The sequence below is a fragment of the Cyprinodon variegatus genome, unplaced genomic scaffold (genome assembly GCF_000732505.1).
Source record: "Cyprinodon variegatus isolate N-32 unplaced genomic scaffold, C_variegatus-1.0 Scaffold333, whole genome shotgun sequence".
In the NCBI taxonomy this organism is placed as follows: Eukaryota; Metazoa; Chordata; class Actinopteri; order Cyprinodontiformes; family Cyprinodontidae; genus Cyprinodon; species Cyprinodon variegatus.
In genome coordinates, this window is record NW_015150786.1 from 765,253 (window position 1) to 790,829 (window position 25,577).

General features: G+C 38.3%; 3 protein-coding genes across 5 annotated transcripts; 2 read left to right on the plus strand and 1 right to left on the minus strand.

The window, feature by feature from the left end:
• The first annotated feature begins 379 nt into the window (after positions 1-379).
• Positions 380-13,262, plus strand: dis3 (DIS3 homolog, exosome endoribonuclease and 3'-5' exoribonuclease). Its single transcript, XM_015385214.1, has 21 exons — positions 380-812; positions 915-1,072; positions 1,972-2,168; positions 2,300-2,373; positions 2,459-2,626; positions 2,757-2,921; positions 3,025-3,138; positions 6,071-6,208; positions 6,295-6,441; positions 6,527-6,643; positions 6,742-6,843; positions 7,162-7,226; positions 8,044-8,128; positions 8,245-8,372; positions 8,501-8,587; positions 8,692-8,848; positions 9,706-9,920; positions 10,003-10,171; positions 10,259-10,417; positions 10,511-10,633; positions 12,969-13,262. The coding sequence occupies exons 1-21, from the start codon at positions 594-596 to the stop codon at positions 13,035-13,037; spliced, it is 2,856 nt and encodes a 951-aa protein (XP_015240700.1). The 5' UTR covers positions 380-593; the 3' UTR covers positions 13,038-13,262.
• Positions 13,263-13,300: 38 nt separating this feature from the next.
• bora (bora, aurora kinase A activator) lies at positions 13,301-18,498 on the minus strand. Of its 3 annotated transcripts, none has more exons than XM_015385218.1 (12): positions 18,351-18,498; positions 17,975-18,129; positions 16,851-16,957; positions 16,690-16,735; positions 16,508-16,586; positions 16,392-16,436; positions 15,752-15,808; positions 15,401-15,675; positions 15,112-15,271; positions 14,449-15,011; positions 14,225-14,365; positions 13,301-13,949 (listed from the first exon to the last, which is right to left on the minus strand). In XM_015385218.1, exons 2-12 carry the CDS (start codon positions 18,122-18,124, stop codon positions 13,920-13,922), a joined length of 1,653 nt encoding a protein of 550 aa, XP_015240704.1. In that variant the 5' UTR covers positions 18,125-18,129; positions 18,351-18,498; the 3' UTR covers positions 13,301-13,919. The 3 variants fall into 3 exon arrangements, with proteins under 3 accessions (XP_015240704.1, XP_015240702.1, XP_015240703.1); XM_015385216.1 differs by having other exon boundaries at positions 17,975-18,148; positions 18,351-18,459; XM_015385217.1 differs by having other exon boundaries at positions 17,975-18,148; positions 18,228-18,351.
• A 119-nt stretch (positions 18,499-18,617) lies between these two features.
• On the plus strand, positions 18,618-22,229 carry mzt1 (mitotic spindle organizing protein 1). The gene is made up of 3 exons (XM_015385219.1): positions 18,618-18,826; positions 20,186-20,331; positions 21,651-22,229. Exons 1-3 carry the CDS (start codon positions 18,775-18,777, stop codon positions 21,672-21,674), a joined length of 222 nt encoding a protein of 73 aa, XP_015240705.1. The 5' UTR covers positions 18,618-18,774; the 3' UTR covers positions 21,675-22,229.
• Positions 22,230-25,577: the final 3,348 nt, after the last annotated feature.

Genomic DNA, 25,577 nt, shown 5'->3' on the forward strand with positions numbered 1-25,577 from the left:
GTGACCACTTTTGCTATAATCTTTTTTGCTGCTGTAAACACCTGAATTTCCCCATTGGAATAAAGGGATTTTCTATTCTATTCTAAAACAGAGGTCAGATGATTTAAACAGAAACTGCCATCCACAATATGGCGGAGACTGGCGCTGTTGTCGACGCTCATGCGGCGTTCACTCTAAACTAATATATCTAGGAGTACTGTGGTGCAGTTTAACCTCCTAACACTTAGAGGTGCTATAAGGCGAATGTCTCCTTTATTTGGCGTCTCTCTGTGCCTGCCTTCCTTTACTTTGTTTTTATTGGAAAATTAAATGGACAACTAATACTATCCATGAGAACCGTTATTAATGTTATCTAAGTTGAAAAAAATATATAATTACTGCTACGAATCAGATATTTAATCGCTTTAAGACATAAGTAGCATATGTATCGTTGAGCACTGCTGAAGTCCCACCTCGTTCAACAGTTCCTCTGAACTCTTGAATAGTTTAATCGTCCCACAGGGTTAGTTTACACATGGCCAGAACTACCTGATATTTTCAAGTGGTGGGATAAAATTGACAGTATTCATACATCGTGGGGAGATATCTTCATCATGTTGAAGTCTAAAACCTTCGTTAAGAAAACCCGATCAGGCGGGGTGATGAAGGTCGTGCGAGAACATTATCTGAGAGATGATATTTGGTGTGGAAGTGAAATCTGCACTGAATGCAAACAAGACTCCACAGTTCTTCAGAGAGACGCTTGTATTGAGAGCAATCTGTGTACCTTTCCTCATTATTTGGTCCCTGACACCAACGTAGTGCTCCACCAGGTAAAATCCACTTAATGTGATCGCATTAATTTCGCAATGTGATCGCAATGATCGCATTAATTTTTTCATTTGTTCTTTTTATTGCTTATGTTTTTCCTTCAGATCGACGTGTTAGAAGATCCGGTGATCTGCAACGTGATCATCCTGCAGACTGTGCTGCAGGAGGTTCGTCATCGCAGCGCTCCAGTTTATAAACGGCTGAAGGATATAATACATGAGCAAGGAAGACACTTCTACACGTTCACCAACGAACATCACAGGTACCATGCATCTCTTTCTAACCTGCAAAACTTGGTTTAGATTTGAAGCTATTATTGAGAGCTCTGTTACCAGACTAAAACTACATAGGCTTAGTTGAATTTTACTTTTGTTTTTTGGTGAGTATTTGTCCTTATCTGTCATTGTTTATCCTATTTTATAACCCCACTAATATGTATATAATCCATATCCTAACTTTATTGTACAATCTGTGTATAGCTTCTTACAATTATTCTCCATTTATATGTACCATTTATAGTCCATACTTACATAGTCTTTGTAAACATGTAAATAAATCTTTATATCATGTGGGTAGCAGTGGGTAGCACTGCTGCCTTGCAGCAGGAAGGTTCCGGGTTAAAATCCTGGCCCAGGGTCTCTCTTGCATGGAGTTTGCATGTTCTTCTTGTGCATGCGTGGGCTCTCTCCAGGTACTCCGCCTTCCTCCAAAACTCCAAAAAACACGACTGTTAGGTTTACTACCTTCTCTAAATTCTCTTCACATGTTTGTGAGTGTGTGCATGAGTGTTTTTTTGTATTGTTTGTCTCTCTGTTGCCCTGCGATGGGGTGGTGACCTGTCCAGGGAGATAGGCACCAGCACAACTTGCAACCGCACTTGAGATAAGCACGATGAAATGGATGGATCATGTGTAGCACTTCTAAATAGATGCTAACTGCAATTGATTGCTTTGTGCTAGTGACAGTGTAATGACAATAGAGTTGAATTTTATTCTATTCTATTTGGGTATTGGAGTTAAGAAAAGACAGGGTGATCTCAAGGATGGTGAATAAAGGTTATCTAAATACATTCTAACTACCAGGGAGTACAGTGCTTCAGTGAAAAAAAAGTTTTTGAGCTGACAGTTTACATATTTTTGTGTTGCCTTCATGTTCTTCCAGAGAAACATTCATTGAACGGGAGCCAGGGGAGAGCGCCAATGACCGTAATGACCGGGCGATCCGTGTGGCCGTCAAATGGTACAGCCAGCATCTGAAAACAGATGAGTCTGGCCCAGATGGTGTCAGAGTGGTCCTCCTCACCAACGATCAAGGCAACAAGCAGAAGGCTGAGGACAACGGCTTGCTGGTGTACAGATGTAATGTTGATTAATCTACCTACAGTTCCTTGACTGGATTGAGGAACTGGATTGAATATAAAGCTTGTTTGTATCTGGCACCAGCTCCACAGTCTGTTATAGCTGTTTGCATTTTTTTTTAACCCTTCTAGTTGAGGAGTACATCAAGAGTCTGATAGCAAACACAGAGCTGGTGGACCGGCTGGCATTGTCCAATGAAGACAAGGTAAAAAGAGCTTTTTACCAGCTGATTAGGTAATAATTTTAGGCTAAAAGCATAGTTTTCACCTTTTCCTTGCTTTTCTTTTCAGAATGAAATTGCCAGCAGTAAAATATTGTTTCCGGAGCATCTTCCTTTGTCCAAGATCCAGGCAGGAATCAAGAGTGGCTCGTTTATCCAAGGCACTTTCAGGGCCAGCAGGGACAATTATCTGGAGGCGACAGTGTTTGTCCAGGGAGAGGGAGAAGACAGCAATGAGGTGTGTGAAGACAAAAGATGTCCTGAAATCCTGTTAATTAACCACATTTTTATATAGTTTTATAAATAAAACCTTTGTTGAATGGATAGAAATAAAGCTCTGCTGTGCTCTCTTTTCTTTCTGTCCCCAGGTTCTGATCCAGGGACTTCAGAACCTCAACAGAGCAGTGCACCAGGATGTGGTCGCCGTGCAGCTGTTGCCAAAGAATCAGTGGGTGGCGCCCTCATCAGTCGTGCTGCAGGATGAAGGAGCAGCGAAGGACGACGACGTTGATGGGGACGAGGAGGAAAAATTGGTGAATTCTATGCTTCCCCAAATGCTTTCCAGCGATTGAAAACATTATACTTGGGGTGGTGGGGGGGAATACCTTCATGACCTTCATGTCTCTGTCTTTCCAGCTGAAGCAGTCACTAACTAAATCGACCAGGAAGGCAACAGGAAAGGTAGTAGGAATCATCAAGAGGAGCTGGAGGCCCTTCTGTGGCATGCTGAATGTCTCCCAAATCAAAGAAGTAAGTTTATAATTCTTGGTGTCCATGTCTTAGAGATATAAAGCTTTGAAAATGCAACATAGAGGATCAGAGCCTTACTTTCACCCACTTATAATATTTGGAAAAATCTTCCTCTGGAAGGCATGCCCAAAGGACCAGCAGGGACGTTGAAGGCTCTCTGCTGTGACCAGCAGTTTACAGTGACACAAACACGGCGAGCAGAGCAATCCCAGCAATGATAAAATGAATGTTTTTCTTCTAGTAGGTTTTTGTGAGTAAGTGGCATGAAAATAATGTCAAATCATTAAAGGATAAGTTCGGTCAGCAAGGAATAATCTATGGATCATTATCTATACCTAAAACCAATATGTTCGCTGTGATTTAACGAATTTAGCATTAATCAGTAAAAAGATAAGAATTTTCATCGCCACCACTGAGTCGGGGACCAAAATATATTAGCACCTCACTCCTGCCATCTTCCGGCAGTTATGTCACGGTGCGGTAAGCCTAGCCTAATTCTCCCCGCTTTACAAGCAAAATCAGTTGGAACTAATAGACACATCTGCAATCAACAAAAAATATTTAGGACTTCACCATTGAAACTTGCGAGAGCTATAGTTAAAATGACAAAGTTATTTCACCTTTCAATTCATAATCCTCCTCGGGTTCCTCATTGCATTGCCAACTTGAAGAGGGAGGATTTGCCATTGAACTGAGAAAAACACGCAGTATGTAGCCAACATTTTGAAGAAGAATGTTTTCAGGATGACTTGGATAATAGGGCATTGTGACAAACCCCAGATACCACATTGGGACTTGATGAACAGCCGATACTGCACCGGACGGCACAAACCGGTAGGTGGTAGTACTGTTCTTTTTTGACGAACATGGATGCCTCCAGTAAAGCACATTCAAAGGAAAATTACTCTCAGTTAAAAACACATACATTTATTGAACAGTATGTAATAATGTCATATTTAAAGTACTTTCAGAAGTTTGAATTCTGAATATAACCAAACTTCTCCTTCAAACTAGACAGGAAAGATTTTGCAGACTTGTTTTTTTATCCAATGTGAGTGCATCTAGCATATTCAATAACTTTTATAATGGAGAGAGCCATGATTTATTTTTTATTACCCAGTATAACTAAACCATTTAGTTTGTCCCAAAGCAGCACCAGGATAGAGTTGCTAACATCAGCTCCACCTTGATGAGGTCACATCCAAGGCCAGTCAGTAACAAACAACGGATGCAGGGATCCCTTTTTAATCTAAAGAGGGCACCAAACAGATGCTTTTAGACACGCCAGCAGAATTTCAACACAGGAGTAGCACATTTTCAAGAAAAAATCCCAGAGACATGGGACACTTTTAATGTTTATTTGCAAAAAAAAAAAAGATTGGGGATTTAATTGTTAATTGCTAAGTAATCGGCAGCTTTACTTTCAGTGCAGCAAACTCTCCAGAAGTTCAGTGAGAATCTCTGAATGAGCAAATGTTGATCTAAATGACTGATGATGATAAACAAAATCCACCTGTGTGTAATCAAGTCACAGAGGTCTGCTTAAAGCGCAGAGAGCGTCTTGAAGAACAAGGAACACACCAGACAGGTCTGAGATACTGTTGTGGAGAAGCTTAAAGCCTGATTTGGATGCAAAAAGATTTCCCAAGCTTTTTAAGCATCCCAAAGAGCAATGTGCAAGAGATAATATTGAAATGGAAGGAGAATCAAACCACTGAAAATCTACACAGACCTGGGCGCGCTTCTAAACTTTTAGCTTAAACTAGGAGAAGACAGATCAGAGATGCAGCTAAGAGGCTTCTGATCATTCTGGATGAACTGCAGAGATCTACAATCAATCGTATACTGCACAAATCTGGCCTTTATTGATGAAAGACATGTCTTAAAGATATCCATACAAAGTGTTGTTTAAAGTTTGCCACCTGGGAGACACAGCAAACATGGAAGAAGGTGCTCTGGTCAAATGAAACCTAAATTAAACTTTTTGGTGACCATGCAAAATTATGTTTGTTGTAAAAGCAGCAGCTCATCACCCTGAACACACCATCCCCACTCTCAAACATGGTGGTGGCAGCATCATGGTTTGGGCCTGCTTTTCTTCAGCAAGGTATGGGAAGATGGTTAAAATTGATGGGAAAATGGATGGAACCAAATATAGGAAGAAAACCTGTTGTAGTCTGCAAAAGACCTGAGACTAGGATGGAGATTTATCTCCCAGCAAGACAATGATGCAAAAGCTACAATGGAATGGTTCACAAATAAATATATCCAGGTGTTAGAATGGCCAAGTCAAAGTCCAGACCTGAATCAAATAGAGGATTTTTGGAAAGAACTGAAACATGCTGTTCAAACGCTCTCCATCCAACCTCATTGAGCTAAAGCTATTTAGCAGGAAGAACGTCTTTTAATGTGCAAAACTTGATAGAGACGTACCCAAGACAATTTGGCGCTACAAAGTATTAACTCAACCGAGCTTGAGTTAATACCCAATTTTTCAGTTTTTTATTTGTTAAAAAATTGAAATATTCAATCAATTTCATTCCACTTCATGATTTTGCCCCACTTGTTTATTATTCACAAAAAATAGAAATCTTTTTGTTTGAATCCTAAAATGTGGCTAAAATGTCATGGCACTGTTAATAAATGTAATGATTTTTAAACTGTCTTTCTCTTTCTTTCCATCTGTCTCTTTCTCTCTTTTTTCTGTCTTTATTTCATTAGAATATAGATTTTGAGTAAATTTTGCCTTCACGGTTGACTTAAGAAAATTTTTAATCTTTTTACATAAAAACTTTTAAGGAATCCTGATTTTAAAGCCGTTGCTCCTAGAGACTGTTACCTTCTCTCCTTTGAGACCCTCAGGTTCTCTGTGTCTCACCATCAGGACTAACGGCCTCATTATTGCACCTTTTTTTTACTTTTTTTCTCCCAGTCCACACGCCATCTTTTCACCCCGGCAGACCGCCGTATCCCACGTATTCGCATCGAAACGCGGCAAGCCTCAACTCTTGCAGGCCAAAGGATCATGGTGGCCATTGATGGCTGGCCCAAGGACTCCAGATACCCAAATGTAAGACCCTTCAGAATGATGTACCCAACTGAAAAACAGAGGCTTCTGCAACATTTAGTCTCTATCATTAATGATGTTTGGTTTAGGGCCATTTTGTCCGCAGTCTGGGAAATGCTGGGGAGAAGGACACAGAGGAAGAGGTCTTGCTTCTGGAGCATGATGTTCCACATCAGGCCTTCTCTCAGGCTGTGCTCAGTTTCCTTCCCAAAATGCCTTGGATCATCACACCAGAGGTATTGTCTCCTGTAGTCTCATTAAATAACCAGTTTATTTTTTCTCATATGACCTGCATTAGCATGTATGTACGCGTTTTTGTAGGACATGGCGCAGAGGCAGGACCTGAGGCATTTGACGGTGTGTAGCGTCGATCCTCCAGGATGTACAGATATAGACGATGCTCTGCACTGTCGAGAGCTGGAAAATGGAAACCTTGAGGTGCTTATTTTCTGCACATAAACTATCTCTAACAGTAGTAAAGTATTAGTGTCCTTTTTGTTTGTTAATTTATAAACTGTCCCTTTTTTTTGCTGTAGGTAGGAGTTCACATTGCCGATGTCAGTCACTTTATCAGACCTGGGAACGCTCTGGATAAAGAGGCCGCCAACCGCGGCACCACTGTGTATTTATGCGGCAAGGTAAGAAAATCAAACTTGCATCCACTTAGTTTTTAAACTCTGAACTGTTTTAAGATGGAATTCAATGATTTATGATTAATTGGATGTATGCATAATTTCTCAGCAATCATCAGGAGTTTTGTTGTTTTTAAACTGGAAGTCAAGAGATAAATCAAATAATTTAAGGATCACTTTACTTTTTCTTGGGCGTCCTTTCTTTTTATTATGGAAAAACTCATGAAAAATGCTATTTGGGTCCATTTCCTTATTTTTTATATATCTGTGATAAAACAAAAGCTGTGAATGAATGTTAATGTTGTTTAATGTTGTTTCCAACAGAGAATAGACATGGTTCCTGAGCTGCTCAGCTCCAATCTTTGTTCTCTAAGGTCCAATGTGGAGAGGTGAGAGTGATTTACAAACCTACTGAATTCTCCAAACTTAACACCTCCAGTAAATCTGTATGAAACTCCTCATTAATTAGATTTTTATGCCACTCAGATGATCTGAGATTAAAAAACAACACAAATTTACTTGAATTGGCAAATTTCTGATGCTGACAACCAAATGCTGACCAATCACACAACTGCTTTCAGACACACGATTGGAAATGCGTTTTGTCGAAAACAAAATGGCGTTGCAAGAAAAAAAAAAGTTCTCATTATTAGTGTGGAACATGTTTTATGCTCTTTAGACCTGAACTCAACTTTATTAATCCCTTGAGATTATTCCTTCAGGAAAATACTGTTTCCAGTAGCTTATATAGAGTACAAAGAGTTAAAGCTAAATGCCATTAAAGATAAAAATAACAGTCAATATAAAAAGAGTGAATATAGTACCAAAAAAGGCATTAAAAAAAAGAAATAAAAAGTTGTAATGTCCTTGCATATATAAAAAATATCTGCACGGTAGAGAGTTTAAGGGAAGACTACAGTACATAGTATTTGACTTGGATTATTGCACTGCTAAAAATTCTGCTAAAAATATTGCAGGATATATATATTCTTTTTAAAGATTAATCTGTTTTACGGTGTATTTGAAGGTTTTCTGCACATCTTTTCTGTGGGTGTGAAAGAGGCTTCATACAGGAGGTCAATATTTGCAGCTGATCAGTGATCATAAACAAACCTCCAAATCAACAATTTAGATTATCACATCATGGAGGAGGATAATCTTTAAATTGTTCAAAATCAAGGCTTCTTTTTTTTTTTTCTTCTCCAGGTTTGCTTTTTCGTGTATTTGGGAGATGAATCACAATGCAGAAATCCTAAAAACCCGATTCACTAAAAGCGTCATTAACTCAAAGGTAAAAGAGATTAAAAAAAAAAAAGACAAATTTTTAATTTGTAATGACATTTCTTATGGTTTGTGTGTCTGAATTTTAACCATCAGTACAGTGATTTTGTTTCTTTTAATCGTCAGGCATCTCTAACTTATGCCGAGGCCCAGATGAGAATAGACGATACCAACAAGAACGACGATATTACAAAAAGCCTGAGGGGCCTAAACAAACTCGCAAAGATCCTCAAGAGGAAGAGGATAGAAAACGGGTAAGGAAAGAGGAGTTGGTGAACAATAGAAGAACTAATGTACAGATTACAAAGTGATTCATTTGATTTCTTAGTATAAATGACACTTTAAACCACGGAGGTTAACTTCTGTGTTTCTCTGTCCTCAGGGCGCTGACGCTGTCCTCCTTAGAGGTTCGCTTCCACATCGACAGTGAAACCCACGACCCGATTGACCTGCAAACTAAAGAACTCAAGTAAGCAGCTTTCCCAACAACCGTTTAACTGAAGCCTTTACTTAACAAATCAAGAAATATGTACCTGTTCATCTCTGTCTTAATGATAACTTCTTCCTTATCAGGGAGACCAACTCCATGGTAGAGGAGTTTATGTTGCTCGCCAATATTTCAGTTGCACAGAAGATTTATGATGAGTTTCCAGAGTGTGCTTTACTGAGGAAACATCCAGCGCCGCCTCCATCCAACTACGACATCCTGATGAAGGCTGCGAAGTCCAAGGTTAGATCAAACAATAAGGCTTTTGGTTCAGTACCTTAGAAATGAGTAAGAATATTAAGGCAAGGCAAGGCGAAGTTATTTGTATAGCAAAATTCAGTACAAAGACAATGCAAAGTGCTTTACATGATTAAAATATAGGAAAATAAAACAGAATCAAAGCAAGTAGGAAACAAAAAAATACATAAAATAAAAAATGCAGAAACAAAAAAGAATATTAAAAACAGTTGGACTAAAGAGAATAAAAAAAGTTGAACTGTTAGAAGCGTTTGCCTCAGAGAAGATATAAAAAATCTCTAAATCTCAATATAAAAAAAACAAGCTGCCACTTTATTTACAGTTTTATGCTCTTTACTTTAAGCATGTCTGAGGTTAGTGACTATTTTTTCACATTCATTAAGGTGGGTTTGTGTATTTGACCCATTTAGGATTAAAAAGCATCAAACTTTTGCAGCAAGTTCTAGTTTTCTTGGATGTTGCAGCATCATGTCATCCTGGGAAACCTCAAATAGAAATGTAAATCCCTTTATTGTCCCAAAATGGGGACATTTGTTCTCTGCATTTTGACCCATCCCCTTGGGGACCAGTGGCCTGCCATTGTGTGGTGCCCAAGGAGCAATGCAGGGTTAAGGGTTTTACTCAGGAACCCAGAGTGGAGGCTGTGGGGATCGAACCGAGCACTTGCAACCTTCTTAGAGCACAGGCACACTTCTCTAACCACTAGGCCAACACTCTACCAATGGATGTCAAATGGATTATGCAGAGCACTGAATCATTAGAGCACTTTATTCTAAGGCTGAGCGTATGGAAGCTGTGTGAAACTGACTGGTCTGTGGATTTCTGTTTCCGTGTCTGATCAGAATGTGACGATCCATGTGGATTCGGCCAAGGCTCTGGCCGATTCCCTGGACGGGGCCAAAGTGGACGGTTTCCAGTATTTTAACACACTCCTGCGCATATTAGCCACCCGCTGCATGATGCAGGCCGTCTATTTCTGCTCAGGGATGGACAGTGACTTCCACCATTATGGTCTGGCCTCACCCATTTATACACACTTCACCTCTCCCATTAGGAGGTATTGAAATTCATGTTTTACAGAAATATTTTTTTTAAATTGCACTTTTGTTTCTTGTAGTTACTGTTTGATCTCTCTGCAGGTATGCTGACATCATAGTGCACCGCCTGCTGGCGGTGGCCATAGGAGCAGACAGCACCTACCCTGACTTGATGGACAAACACAAACAGTCGGCACTTTGCAACAACCTGAACTACAGACACAAAATGTCTCAGTACGCGCAGAGAGCATCTGTGGCCTTCCACACACAGGTACACATGTGAAAGCACTGCTGTCTGTAGACAGGAGGAAAAGTGTGATCTCTACTCTGTGTTGACTCTTGCTCTTGCCTGTTATAGCTGTTCTTCAAGACCCGGGGAATACTCAATGAAGAGGGATTCGTTCTGTTCGTGAGGAAAAACGCGATCATTGTTTTGATCCCGAAGTTCGGTCTGGAAGGAACTGTCTTCTTCGACTCCAAAGACAAAGCTTCACCTAAACTTGTTTTTGACGAAGAGGTACAGACCATCCGCCTCGGTTTGCTTTGCAACCTGGTGGTTTATTTCTCCTCAGATTACTGATAAAGATGGATCCTGTGTTTACGTGTCCAGGGTCCCACTCTGAAGGTGGAGCAGCACACGTTCAACATATTCGACAAGGTGAAGGTTACCATCAGCCTGGATGACTCCAACATTCAGCACCAGAAGATCCGCATGGCTCTAATAGAACCAGTGGTAAGAACCGTTTATTTTAGGGTCTTTTAACTCCTATTTATAGTATTTAATTGGTAACATGCTCATTTACTCCAATTTATAATGTTCCTGACATTTGAGCACAAATATTGTATTAAATTGAAACCTCCCAACTATTAACATAGAAAACTCTGAAATTTGATTTTAGTTGTAAGAATAAGAGCAGGTTTATAGCTTTTAGAAGCATTTTACTTTTTCATAAACAATTCAAGAATCTAGCAGTTGGTTGCTGACACATTTCTCTGCTTTAGAGAGTGTGCAATGGATCAGTAGGCAAAAAAAAAAAAAAAATGGTTAAAACAAACGGTGAAAAAAGTAATCATGTACATTTAATATAAATTAATGCAAAAGAAAATTTATAAAGTGGGCATAAATATTTTTTCTTTTTAGAACAAGGTTTAAAAAAATATTTCCATCTTTAAGAGGGAAAAAAGGCAGCTCTTCAGAATATCATCTTTACAGAGGTGTCAAGTAACGAAGTTCAAATACTTTGTTACTGTACTTAACTACACTTTTTAGGTATCTATACTCCATTGCCTATTTTTCTTCCTACCTCAGACTTCTACTCATTACATTTTCACACAAGTATCTGTACTTTCTATTCCTTAGATTTTTAAAACAAATGTTACTCGTTACTCTTGGCTTCGGTTAATGCAGAGGTCACAGGTCAGCAGACCGCAGTCCGGATCTGGACCCACCTGCTGGCTAATCTGGACCCAACTTGATTTAAAACATTTATAAATTGCCACATGTTGTCTGATAACAGTGTCTAAACGTCACTTGTGCTGCTTCTCCTGTTTCCCTGAAATCCCACATCCTCCGTCACCGCTCCGCCCCGCAGCATCCAGACCTCCTGCGCAAAGCAAAGCCTAAAGCCTCCACTGTTCCTCCCGTATTGCTGCTCTCCAACTTGTCCTCGGAGCTCGAGGATAGCATGCGTGATATTATCATTAAATTTATAGGAGCGAAACATAAGAGATGAATGCGTAATTTAATATATTAAAAAAACTCCCAATCAGCATCCAGCATATATGCAGTTTCTGATGGAGATGAGAAATCTGCTTCCTATATACCAAACTGAACGATTGTTCTCTACTTAAAAAAAAAAACACTTTAGATTTTAAAATGGGAAAAAAAGTTGTTTTTTTTATTAAAAAAATTCAATGTATAACATGGATGTAAAAACACCTCATTTTATTTCAGTGTTAAATTCTGTTTAAAGTAACCGATCATTAAAAATGTCTCCAGACCTTTACTGGTTGATGATTTTCTTTATCCGGACCCCGCTGATTTTTAATTGGTTATCCTTGTTTTAATTTTTATAAATATTTATTTTACATCATGTGCGCCATCCAATGCAGATCATTGGCGCCATTCACATCTAGTGAAATGAGTCATATAACGCAAACACTCATTGGTTAGCTATGTGCCAAATTTATGCTGACGCCAAAGTAAATCATCAGAAGCAAGCAGGTGTTCTTCAAACTGTAAACGTGAATTATCTATGCCATGCTAAGATGTCGGATTGTCTGAAAGGTCGGACACAGGCGAGAGCGTATTGGGAGACGGAGACCAACAGGACCTCCCTCATCCTTGGCCCTATCTCAAAGAATTTTTAGAAATAGCCAAAAAATTTAGCTTTTAATTCATATAGTGGCATCTGGCTGTGTTTTTTCTTTAAATGTTACTTTATACTTTAAGTAGTTTTTGTACCACATACTTTTTCACTTTTACTTGAGTAAAGAGGTCAAGTTGATACTTCAACTTTTACCAGAGTGTTTTTAAACTGCAGTATCTATACTTTTACTTAAGTAACAAATGTGTGTACTTTTGACACCAATGCATATTTAAAGCTGGTCAGTAACCACAGGCATCATTTTTAATCCTGAGTATATTTCATACTTGTCAGATTGGACAAGTAAAATTGGATTTGTGAGTAAATAAACCAACATTTCTGAAAATGTTTAATTTGTGCAGTCTGATAAGAATTTGTGGAAGTTCTATTTTTTAGGTCTGCTTCAAATCAGTTATCTGTGTGTAAATTTCTGCTCAGTTTTAACTTAAAGAATTTGGACCATTTTCTGCTCCCCTCAGCTGATTGGTCAATGTCATATCAGTCAGAAGTAAAACAAGCCAATTAGAGGATAAAATGTCATGAACCCAAAACTCACACAGCAACTTTAGCTTATTTCTAACAGGGACTCTTTATATGTGGTATAAGTCATTGTATTTAGTGTACATTTGTTATTGAAAAAAAACAATGAATGCTTAATTGTATTTAAGATTGTTCCTGATAACTTTTTATTTTATTTAACAGATCCCTGGTGTTAGTGTTCCTGTACCTGAGGCAGAACCACAAGCCAAGAAACAAAAACTGGACCGCTGACCGGAGGGCTGTAATTCACCTGGGAAATCAACACAAGATTCCAGCTACTTCTCTACTAATTAAAGATCAATTGTTGTGTTTAGAGCAAGTATGCTGCTCATTTAGGAAATTCAAGAAAGAAACAGGACCCATTTTTATTTGTAAAACATTTCTTTTTGGAGTTAAAATATCTGCTGGTCCAAATAAAGCGGCGCACATCTAATGGCACCACTTTCAAAGACCAAAGAATGATTTGGTGATATTGCTACAGTGTTTTTTTTTTAAATCTGAATTGTCACTGAACGCAAAAATAATCTGTCCTGCAAATAAACTGATGACTCAATTTGTCTCCTTTAGGCAAGGATGAAGAATTGAAAGTCCTTTAATTTTAAAATCTCATGTAGAAAAAATAAAAAAAATTTTTGAAATAAAAAGGGCTCAATCTTTCCATCCTGTGTACTGATTAAAAAATTACATATAAAATCCAAAGGCTGATGTACAAAAATATTAATTAGAAGAACAGGAAGTGTGTGTTAGAAAAACTAAATTGTTTTATAAATATACAGTACTACAAGTCGGTCAAGTCTGCACCAATTAACAGGTGTCAAAATACAGCATTGAAAAAAGGTCACTTATGTGCAACTCAGACATAATTCCCAAACTTTATGAAACCACTGCATCGTAACTAAAAACTTCAATGGTTTACAGAATGGCTGAAATAACCTGCAAACATCCCTTTGATTAATCATACAGATGTAGAGAATTGTTTTAGTCAGCAGGCTGACTTCTACCAAAAGATGCTGGTTAATGTTAAACGTTTCTAAACAGTCTCAGCCTTTGAGATAGATCTGAAAATAAAAATGGTAAACTTCAGCTGGAGGAGCGCTCCCTTTGAGGTAGGAATCAGGTAAGGCAGTGAGGAGGATAAAATGCCTGAAAAAGAAAGGAGAAAAAAAACGTATGATGTCAAATGCATTATCCCTAAGAAATACTAAATATACTATTAAAGCACCGCTTTGTGGTATTTCATTGGCTGACTTTAAAAACAAATGTCTCTAGATAAGGTTCAGTAAAAAGGGTTAAATGAGCAAAATCAGGGTAAAGAAACTTAGTTTTCAGTTTCTGAACAAAATCTTAATATTGGTTCTAAATGTATCCTAATTAAGAGATTTAGCTCTTTAAAAGGCACAACTGATGATTTCCCTCACCTTAACCTTAGTCAATCGAGAGGAGGGAAATGCTTCTTCTACCAGGTTGGAACAGAGGGACTCTTTGCTCTGACAGTCGGAGCTGATGCCATCGATGAGGCTAGCTGTGCCAGCTGAGGTGGTGTTATAGCCGCTGTCCACCTGCATAACATTGGCATTTAATCAGTTGTGGAAACAACGAAATAAAGATTTAAAAGTGTGCTGTTGTCGGGTTTCTCTCCTACCTGCATGCTGGAGTCATATCGGATGCTGCTTCCTTCTGCCAGAAGAGAGACAAACATCTGAGAGCTTTCTGATGCTGACACGTTTCCCATACGTGAGCTGGTCAGCTGTTCTGATAGGCCTCCAGCTTCATCATCCTCCTCCTCCTCGATCTTTTTTATTAGTTCAATCTCTTTTCTTTTTTCTGCTTTCACAGCCTCAATAGCGGCCAGGTTGCTTCTCTCCGGGGCAGCGGAGCGGCCGTATGTTGCCAGAGGGGATGTTGGATCTAGCTCCATGGCTGGAAGAGAGGATGAGGAAGTGAAGGCAGGATGTTCTTCAGCCTCCTGATCATCTTGAAGCTTTGGATAAAGGATTGGCGAGATCAAGGGAGGGGAAGCCCAGCAGCGCACTCTGGGTCTGGGCTTGGGTTTGGAAGCGTGAAGAGGCTCATGTTGGTAATGGAGCTGGTGAGGGGAGCAGCTCCGGATCGGGGAGCAGCCTTCCACAAATGGGCTCTCCTTAGTGAGGGCTGTGTCCAGCGTAGCTCCGCGTGGGGTTAAGTTGGCGTGCTGTTTACGCTCACCTAAAAAGATCCAGATTAAAATGAAGAAAAATCAACCTAAATCACCCCAGTTTCTTAAAGCTTGGATTTAGAAAAATCTGTTAAGAAGCAAATGTTCTACCTGAGCCTATGGGGGTCCGTGCCATGGGAACAATAGGAGAAACTGTCGGGGAGATGTGGCCTGCAGGAGAAGACCTATCAGGAAACAGAGGGCTAGTGATGCTGCCGAGGCTGCAGTCTCTGAAGCAGCCCTGCTGGATGGGACTGGATGAGAACTGGTCCTATAGACAGACATAAAATGTATGAACTTGCACCAATTTCTTCCCAAGATATATGTATGTATATATATATATATATATATATATATATATATATATACGAAAAAACATTTCTAAAAATTCTCAACGTACTGTTGAGGGAGTCTTTTCCGACCTGCCACGGACATGAGGAGACTGAAAGACAGGTGTTAAAGTTTCCCTTTCAACATCTTGGCCTCCAGCTCCTGCTCTGTCATGGGGAGACGGGCCTTCAAACCTGCCGTTAGCTCTCTCTGGGCTCGGTGGGGTGGAGCTGTCAGAGCTGCTGTAGCTGAAATGACCATCCAGGAAGAGCTTACGTCTCAAGGAGGAGGAACTGAGGCTCTCCTGCACGGCATCACATGCCTCCTCGTAGCGATAGTATTCTCCTGAGGCCAATAAACATTGTAAAAACATAACAAAACCTGAAACAGATGCTCCCACTTTGAATCAAACTAATCTTACCGAGTAATTTCTCCAAATCAAAAGCCAAAGGTAGTGAAAGTGTCGTCTGGCAGGCAACTGTAAATAAAATGAAAGCAAATTAGCAGGCTAAGAGATGTCACTAAAAATAAGCTAAAGTTCACTTAGAGATTAGTAAACAAGCTGGTTCTGAGTAACACTTGTTTTTTCTACCTACGCATGTAAACTGCAAAAAATATATATTTTTAAAGTGTGACAGATTTTGAGAATAGATGAGTATGTCATTGATCCAAAAGATTAAAAATATCTCACAAATTTTCCTTTTTATGAAACCAACTTTTCTTCTTTTTTTTGGCTTTCCATTTTCTTAACTTAAAAAAAGAAGTTCCTTTAATTTTTTACTTAAAAGACAAACACACAAAAAAAAAGTCATATGGATCAATCCCTGGTTCTTGCAGCCGTAAGAATTCTACACCTGCAATAGAAACTCTGCAGAAAGATCCACAATTCACATGAGTTTATCCTACTAGAATAAAATAATTTAACAAATCTCAATCGGTGACACCATCAAATGCAGACGGCAGTGAAAACAAACACAGAACTTAAAACTATTTACATGGAAATATGAAAGAGAAGCAGAACTCGACTAATGAACGGACTTTTGTGCAGAAGGTTAACCAACCTGAGATTTTTTCAGACTCCTCTGAGATTGTTGCAGTATAAGGACCTAAAAAAATAAATGAAAAAATGCATAAAAAAAAGATATCTCACACCCAGCTTTCCTATAAGATGACTTACTTTTCTTGTACAGTTGAGGGGCTCTGCGGGTTTCTGGTTCTGCCCAGGGGGAAGGCACAATGGCTCCTTTAGTGAAGAACTGTTTTCGGTAGATATAAAATGCATCATTATTTAAGCAGGAATCTATTAGTATAAGAACACCTCATACTGCAGGATAAGCACTGATATAGTCACATCATTACCTGGTCTATAGCAATCTGACATTTTTCCTCAATGTCAGAATCCATCCTGAAATAAAGTGAAATAGATCAAGGTTAAAGATGAACTAATTCTTTTCAAACCTCTTTTCTTTCCTCAGTAATTTAAGCCTTTTTAATCAGATTTAATGCCTAACAACACATACCTTGTCTGGCTGAGGTAGAATGATTGCCGCTGGATTTCCTCTGGGTCTATGTGCACTGGTAGAAGACTGGCCATTTCATCGATAGACCAGTTAAACTTTGGTGGAGTCTGGAAAACATAAGAAAAGCTTCATATTCTACTACTCATATACTACTACTCTACCTATCCATTCAACTTTAACATTTTAACCACAAAGATCTCAGCATTTCATAGGGATTATGTGCTACATACCTACTTGAAGCAGTGGACAACAATAAAGTATATGGAGAAAATGGACATATGGGTTACAATAGCTCTGTTTTAAACATATAATTTAGGAAGGTGTAGCATCCATCTGTTTTTAACCCTCCTACTCCAATATAAAGATAGGCGATTATAATAAAACCACTCTAAAAAGATCTTCCAATTATTAAATACAATGGTCATCTAAATATGTGAATACCTCAATGCTTAGGTATATGTGGGCTGTAGAATGGGCTCTTCCAATGATAAATAAATTAAATCCATTTAAATGCAAAACACAGCGTATGGCATAGAAAAACTACCACATATTACTCTCAGCACGCCCTTGGTGTGGGAACTCTTCTTAGGGAAGCTTTCAGCAGGTATAGAGAAGCTGCTCAAACAGGTTAACATGGTACAGCTAAAAAAAAAAATCCTCTAAAACTGGGGCTGGGGTTCTGCCTCTTTATTAGTTAGAACGGCCTAGTCAAAGTACAGATTTTATCAGATCTGTGGAGGCTCCATCCCAACTGATTGAACTCAAGCTTTTTAAGAAGAATGGGTGGTAGGGATGTGCCCCAAAAAAGACTTAATTTTTAATACTTGTTTATTAAAAAACATGGAAATAAACTTTACAGTCATGCACAACAAAGTGTCGATGGGTCACGTAGAAACCTTATAAAATGCTTGGAAATATTTAATCAGAGCATAAAATGCTATTAAGTTACATGTCTCTACAAAATCAGATTAATCAGAATCAACTTTACTGTAAAGAAAACTTAAAATGGAGGGTAGATTTTTGACCAGGATGTGTGTGTTTATAGAATAAGGATGTGTGTGTTATGCAATCAAATCAAGCAGGTTTAAAATGATGTAATTGGACTAAGGATTTAAAAAACTTACAGCCTTTGAGGGCTTGGACTTGAAGACAGAGGGGCTGGGGACCAGAGGCTCCCTCAGGTGATGGTAATCATTGGGACTCTCAAAGGGATTTCTGATGGAAGGCCTTCCTGGAGTCTCTGGAGTGATCTCTACCTCGATATGATCGCCCATAATAGCTTCAAACATAGAATATTTCTCTCAGTGTAAAATAAAACGAACATTTCAAACACAAAACTTTCTAAAGAGAGAAACTACAGTGAATGCAACTCGGTACCTTTTAAAGGAACTTTGCTTGCACACGTTTAAAAACGTCATTTAAAAAGTGCAGACAGAAAAACGTCGTTTAAAAAGTGCAGACAGAAAAAATAGGCACTATAAATCATTTGTTAGTACTTACAGTTGCTTAAAGGTCGAACCACTGTGATATTTTTATGAGAAGTGGTTGTAGCACGGATCCAGCTAGAAACAGTTCAAACGTTCATTTCAATTTTCTCCACACAAAGCCAGCCAACCAATAGAAATTGGACCGGATGTTCTCGGCAGCCAATGAGCAATCCTCTAACGTCACTTCCTCCCCCCTAGCGTTGATGCGCTAAACTGTGCAAGCTAGCTAGCTACCTTTTTAGCTGGTAATAAGAACTGTCAGTGGTTTCCATAGTTTTAATTTAGCAGTGTCATATATAAACTAGTAAGATCACTGAAAAATTCAACTGAATTGTAGGAATTTAAATATCTTTCATTTGTTTTCTGAATTTTTAGAATTCGCTGTATATGAGATTTCTGGTTAGCTCCTCGCTAGCAGGTTGTTTCAGTTAATCAATATGGCAAGTGCAACAAATACAAACCTGAACGCAGTCCGTGAAACAATGGATGGTAAGTACGAAATACTAACACGGTAAGAATTTAGTAAAACTGATTTTTTGAGTCACATTCGCAAGAGGTTGGGGAACAGACATGGTCTGTGTTGAGAAATCATCGCAAGTATCTGAGTGACAACATAATGACAAACGTTAACAAGCAAATAAATGATTACGTATAACATGAAAATACTCTATGTTATATGTAATCATTCATTTTATAGTGATGGTGAGATAAAGCCTCGTGAGGCGTTGAACCATTTGGGCAAATTCCCTTATTTATGAAGCCTAATGGGAATATGTCACCACCTACTGGTGTAGTGCAGAACTACAGTTAGCAATATAATTGTCATTTTTTTTTTTCAATTGTTTTTTTCTTATTTTTTTCCCCCTATTTAAGTTCCTTTGAATTTTTTTCATGATTGTTCCGTGTAATAACATTTTGGATCTTTTTTTGTGTGCATAAATGTCCATAAAGAGAACAATCTTTTAAGCTTCAATGTTTTTCTGTCCTTCTAGTGAAATAAGCTCAAGCAGACAGTGAAAGTTCTTGTGCAAATTGGGCAATGATGAGCAAAACGAACAGTGTTAATCATTTTTATTCAAAAATGCTCGTTTTTGCACAGTTTTTGGTTTAATCTGGTTCAAAGTTATGCATCTAACCAATCTTTTGTTTAAACCAACCAATTTAACTTGACTGTGCTTTTACACAGTCTATATTGGTAAACGAGCAAACCAATACAAATTGGTCATATTGGCCAATATACTAGTTAATGTTATAGCAATTTTCAAAATCTAAGGCAGGACTTGATCCAACAACCTTTGGGTTGTGAGTCAGTCTTACAGCTCATGCCACTACTTCCTGAAGCGGTTACATGGTATGGAGGTAATGAAGCTTTGGACATCATCAATTTTGGCCCCTCCCCTAAATGAAGCAAGCCTCAATATGCGCTTTGCGGAAACTCCCCGTCCACTACTGGACACGCTTTGAAGCCTTGGCTCATCTCATAACATCACTAATTTTCAAAAATAAGCATGAGCAATAAGTAAATTTCTTTTATATACATTATCTATTATATAATGTACAGAAATATGTTTCTTAATGTTCATGACACAATTGACAGTATTAAAGATATTTGTAGCATAATACAACTTTGATGGCAACCATCAGTGTTTTTGATTTATTTAGTCAGATCCATTCTACTGGTGTCTCCTAAAAACTAAATACCCCAACATTTCAGGTTATTCTGTACAGTTGAACTTTTATTGTCAACAGCAAGCTTCTCTTTAGGAGATGTGCATTCCTATTTTGAGCATTGTTGGTATTTTTTACTTGTTACAGTGAATTAATCTAACCTTCTTTCTTCACCAACAGTTTTGCTTGAGATCTCAAGGTTGTTGAACACTGGTTTGGACATGGAGTCCCTGTCAATCTGTGTTCGACTATGTGAGCAGGGTATTAACCCAGAAGCCCTCTCTGCAGTCATCAAAGAGCTTCGAAAGGCATCTGAGACTCTCAAGGTAAAGCACCAACCTAAGTTTTCATATTTTTGAGAGGAAAAGTGTGCAAAATGTATTAATATGGGTTACTAACTTACCCTTAATATGAGTAAGTTAGTGTACAAGATCAAACAGCACTTGGGATTGGAGTGGGTCTAAACATGATAATGACAGTGTGAAAATGTGCAAAAGCTTCTGTTAGGGATAGTGTACCTCTTACTGGCCTGGATGAGTTAAACTTTAAGCTATCACCGTGTTTATCAATTTTATAAAAGCATCTAAAAAACTGGGTTGACCTTTCTGCTCCAGTGCTGGACTGCGTTCAGGGCGTTTTTGTGTCAGTAGGTCACTTTACATTAGAAACAACAAAAATCACATGCGGTGTTCCCCAAAGGTCCACCTTACTCTTAGTCCAATAGTCTTTAGAGCAAAAGAAGTGTTTAAAAAATGGCACACAGCTTCAGTTAATCCAGTGCGAAATCTCAAATCAGGCTCTAAATCTGGGTATAACAATGTACTCAAATCTTAACCTTCATAGGCACATAAAGATATTGATCAAATTCACCTTTTATCACCTGATATCTCCAGGATGAAAGGACTAATGTCTCAGAAGGACCTTGACAAACTAATTATTGTGTTCATCTTTGGTCCAACTGATTACACTAAAGGGGTCTTCATAGGTCTACCTGACAAGTTGATCCAGACTGCTACTGCCTTCCTTCTCACTAAACCAAAGAAAGTGGAGCACATGAGGCCAGTTCTAAAATCTTTACATTGGCTCCTGGTATCTCAAAAGCTAGAATTAAAGATAGTTCTGTTAATCAATAAGTCACTGACTGTCTTTGCTCCAAAATACATCACAGACCCCCTGCATCAACTAATGGCCCAGACATCTTTTGTCATATAGATGAAATTTACTCTGTATACCCAAAACCAAAAAAGGAAAAGCAGCCTTTAATTCTTATGCTCCACTAATCTGGAAAGCTGTAGAAGCAGTGAAACGCTGAGTTGCTTTAAATAAAAAAATATTTGTTTAGAACGGCCTTTGGCTGTGCTAACACTGTTAAGTTTCCGATCTAACTTTGACTGAATTTTCTTAATCATTCATTCTTTTTTCATATAATTCTGCTATTTTAATGCATAATTTTCATTCTCTTTAGTTATTTTAGTTGCCTCAATACAACAGCAATGTACTTTCCTTTTTTCTCATGTGCAGCACTTTAAGATTTCATCACTGAAATGTGCTGTATAAATAAACTTGGTTTGCCATCCTGGTGCCTCATGGTTAGAGCTTCCTTCTTTTAGAGTTGGTTATATTTATGTGTTTTATTTTCTTTCAGGTTTCTGAGAACTGTCCAAACTGAGGATGCAAATAGAGCTGGCTATCTGTAGTTGGGATCATGGACTGTTCCTGAGTCTGTGGCAGAGGATGGCTCTCCAGCTGAGTCCAATTTATTGTGGCACATTGTCATCTCCTCCTCCTCCCCAGTGACTAATAGGTTGTCTGATTCTGCCCCAAAATGTTTGGGTTTTCATAAAGAGCTACCAAACTGTGTCTTTTATGTTAATATGGTTCTTGTAGACTGAGATGATCCATCTCACAGAGAAGGTGTGATGTGTGGGTTTAAGTTGGCAGCAACATCCAGCATTTCATTCTAGAGAAAATTTGTTTAATTTTTCATGTAATTATTTTTTACTTGTGTTTTCAAATATGCTTGGATTTTCATTTATATGTGGTATATATTTTTGTGTGGTTTTTTTCATTCAAACAATATCCTTTGGACATATGCAATCATTCTTGGAATGCTTATGAATAAGAGAATAAAATTAAAGATGTAATATTTGTGACCACTAGGTGGAGATGTGTGATTCTTTTTTCATTGATAAGGTCTCCATGTGACCCATGAAAATTGTATCTTACTTTCATTTTTCTTAATTATGGATGCTGAACTTTCATTAAATACAATCTGTTAGCTGAGATATGTTGACTAAATAATATAATTAAGTAAAATGGTTGTAACGGTTTAATGGTTTTGATATTTGCAAAACTTTTATTAAAATGTAAGTGTATAATGGACTGATAGTGTTGCACAAAATGATTATAAACAATGGAGGAGTGATTATATCCACAGCCAACAACGTACTGCACAAAACAAATCTGCAAAGGTCACTCCTAGGAACAGGATGTCCTGTTGATCTAAAATCTCTATTCTGACTCATTAAAATTATTATTCTTTCCAAAGAATAGTTTTAATCAAATTGCAAACTGGACAAAAATATATCTTTGATCTCCCAGAAAGCTTCCAGATCAGACATCTAACCAGACAGCATTGTTTTGCTTGCCCACAGTGTGTAAAATAACTCTATTCATCTTCTAGACGAGGGAAAATGCTGAGAGCACAGAACATTTACAGGGCAATATATGTGAGCTCCCCTATCAACCCCTTGCTTCTATCTGGTGCGAGTGGTTGTGCTCCTCTGAGGCACATTGCACAGAAAACCAAGTGCACAGGAGTGTTTGTGTAAGCACTTCTGTCTTCTCCTGGTTGGTGACTGACAGATTGTGAGTCTAGATCTCTGCTCTTGCTGCTTTGATCTCTTAACACAGTATATCTGTTCCTGAATGCCAGCATCATGTTAGCCGGGCATGAGAGACATGGATCTGGTGCACAGACTCTCCTTGATATCTCACATTTCAGAGCAGACCCTACATCACAGTGGGGGGTGAGCTTTATTATGTATTGATAGAAGCAGAATCCTTTACTTTTAAAAAAAATAAATAGTTATGCATGGCTTGATTGGGCTAGTAAGGGTGTGGGATTCAAGATGCACTGCTGTCTGTTTGATCTGTGCAGAGGGTTTTGCTTTATCCGGCTACTTTGATGTCTGTTAAACAAAATATTCCCAAATCCCATAGTCCTAACAGAGATTAGCGTCCGCATATGCATAAACATCTAAGAGGTGTTCAACTAGGGCACCGGTCAGGTCACATGACTGTATCCACCTAGCAGGCGAGGAGCTCCTCACGTCCAAACTTCTGAAGGTGTTTATATTTGTACGTCTGATAATTATCTGGGCCGAGGATTATTTTTTCTGATAAATGAGGGCAGTCTGGTTTTGGAGTGAAAGACATGTGAAGCAATTATAGTTTTCAGGTGTATGCTGTTATTATCAAAACAATTAGACTGGACTGATTAGCGGTCTCTTATGCATGAGAAACAGCGGTTTGTTTATATTTTTCCTAAGCCAAATTACAGCCACATTGTAATCATGAAATTCACACTGCAAAGGTTGGTTTTGAAACAAAGTCAAACTAAAGTTCAAAGATGTTGTGTATGTGCTCTCATTTCCAGGTCAATTATTAATTTTAATCATCAACAAGCAAGTTTACTGGTCATCCTCATGAGACAAGTCTTTGTCTGTTTAATGCTTTATTGGTCCTTTTATGACTGTCTCTCTTTCATGTTAGATGACACAGACATGCAAATGAGACGTTGGCAGCTGAAACAACCCATCCGTCCTCTAGAGCACACAGGTTTAGGCTATTGAAGGTGGTTCTAGATGCAAACACTTGTATTTCATTTTAAAATTGTCATTTGAATAAAAAAAAAGGTCCATCCATCCATGGTCTTCGCTACCTGGTCAATATGGACTGCATTTAGGCAATGGCTACAGGGTTGGTACCCTGGCGCTCTGAAGGCCACGTTACCTGTAGTTTTTTTCTTTGTGAGCAATCTACATATAAATAACCAACATACAGCAAGTTAAAAGCTTCAGATCAAGGAATCAGCTTCGTCTGCCAAATTTCAGTCTCAGTGAAGACATTAAAGATTCGGAGTCTAAAATAACTCCATGTGGGAACTTCTTGTCTTCTGTAACACTGTGACATCAGTTCACCAAACTTCCTTTATGTAAAAGCAGTTTCCTACTTCTCTCTTTTACCCAAGAGACCCCACCTCTGACTCCGTGCTAGTTTTTCTTTTTTTATGTTTGTTCAATAACATCCTACATAGACTCCTGTTGTACTTACTACAATAACAAGGGGGTATGTGGAGATTTGTGAGAATAAAATATATGAGAATAGAACCTTTTGGAAAATACAAATGGAAAGGTGATTCTGGAAATACTGTGCTTCATGAACCTAAGCCTTTACAATCCTAGATTTGATGAGAGACCAAACATTCAGTAGATTTTGAGTTGTAAACATTGACAAACTAATATTGTGGTCCCAAGAAGTGCAGGTATCTGTCTGCAGATATCATTGAGCAAAATGGCCTTACCTGGATAGGTTGGCCGTTCATCAGAGGGCCAACATGGACAGATAGGTGTTCAGAATAAAGCTGGTCTGTTAAGGTCAGGGAACCTGGAGAACATCTTTAGATCCTGCTGGATTTCTAGACCAACTGCTGTCTCTTTAGATCTCAGTTATTGGTGGCCTAACAACTGCATCATAGAGGTCAATATTATATAAAAAGGAAAAACTAAAATATTATGTAAATATGGTCTCAGTCAGGTTGTCAAGGGTAATATTGAAACTAAAAAACAACACAAAGAGGGTTTTGCACTTTGTTCAATAATAAATCAAATAGGAAGAAATGAGGAATAGATATAACAATTTCCCTCCATCAGTCCAGGTGGCGGATGCTCATATAGTTTAAAAACACTGGGAAACATGTTCATCAACACGGGACCTTTTAACATAGATACAGAAAAAAAATTAAGCCTGGTTGAAATGGAAAATCTGAGGTTCTTTGTAAGCTTTTCATCTTTTATCAGGAAATAATCTAATCAGGGAGACAGTAATCGTATTGCTGAGGATAAATAGAAGCTATCGAGACAAAGATGAACATCCATCAACCCCCCCCAAAAAATGGGTATATATTTATTTCTACAATAATCCACAGATCGCTTCTCTGCAGGAACCTATTACAATAAGAGAGACTTTAACAAGGGTTTCTTTTTTTTTCTTAATAATCGAAATTCCTTTGATAAACACAAGAGTTTCGCTTTTCTCCAAATGATTTCTTTGTTTTTTTCACCTACTCTGTTCTGAACAAAAAACTTGTTTCCTTTTGGCGCATTTGTTTTTGCCTAATGTGTTTTTTTTCAATGATTCAGGAAGGCTCCACACGTGTGACAGAGAGTGGATCCCTGAATTAGGTAAATTTAAAAAAAAAGCTCATTTTGTTTAAACTAGCTTTCATATGTTTTGTTTCCTGAAATTTTATAAGCATTAACTTTAAATTTCACATTTTAAAAATTGGTTT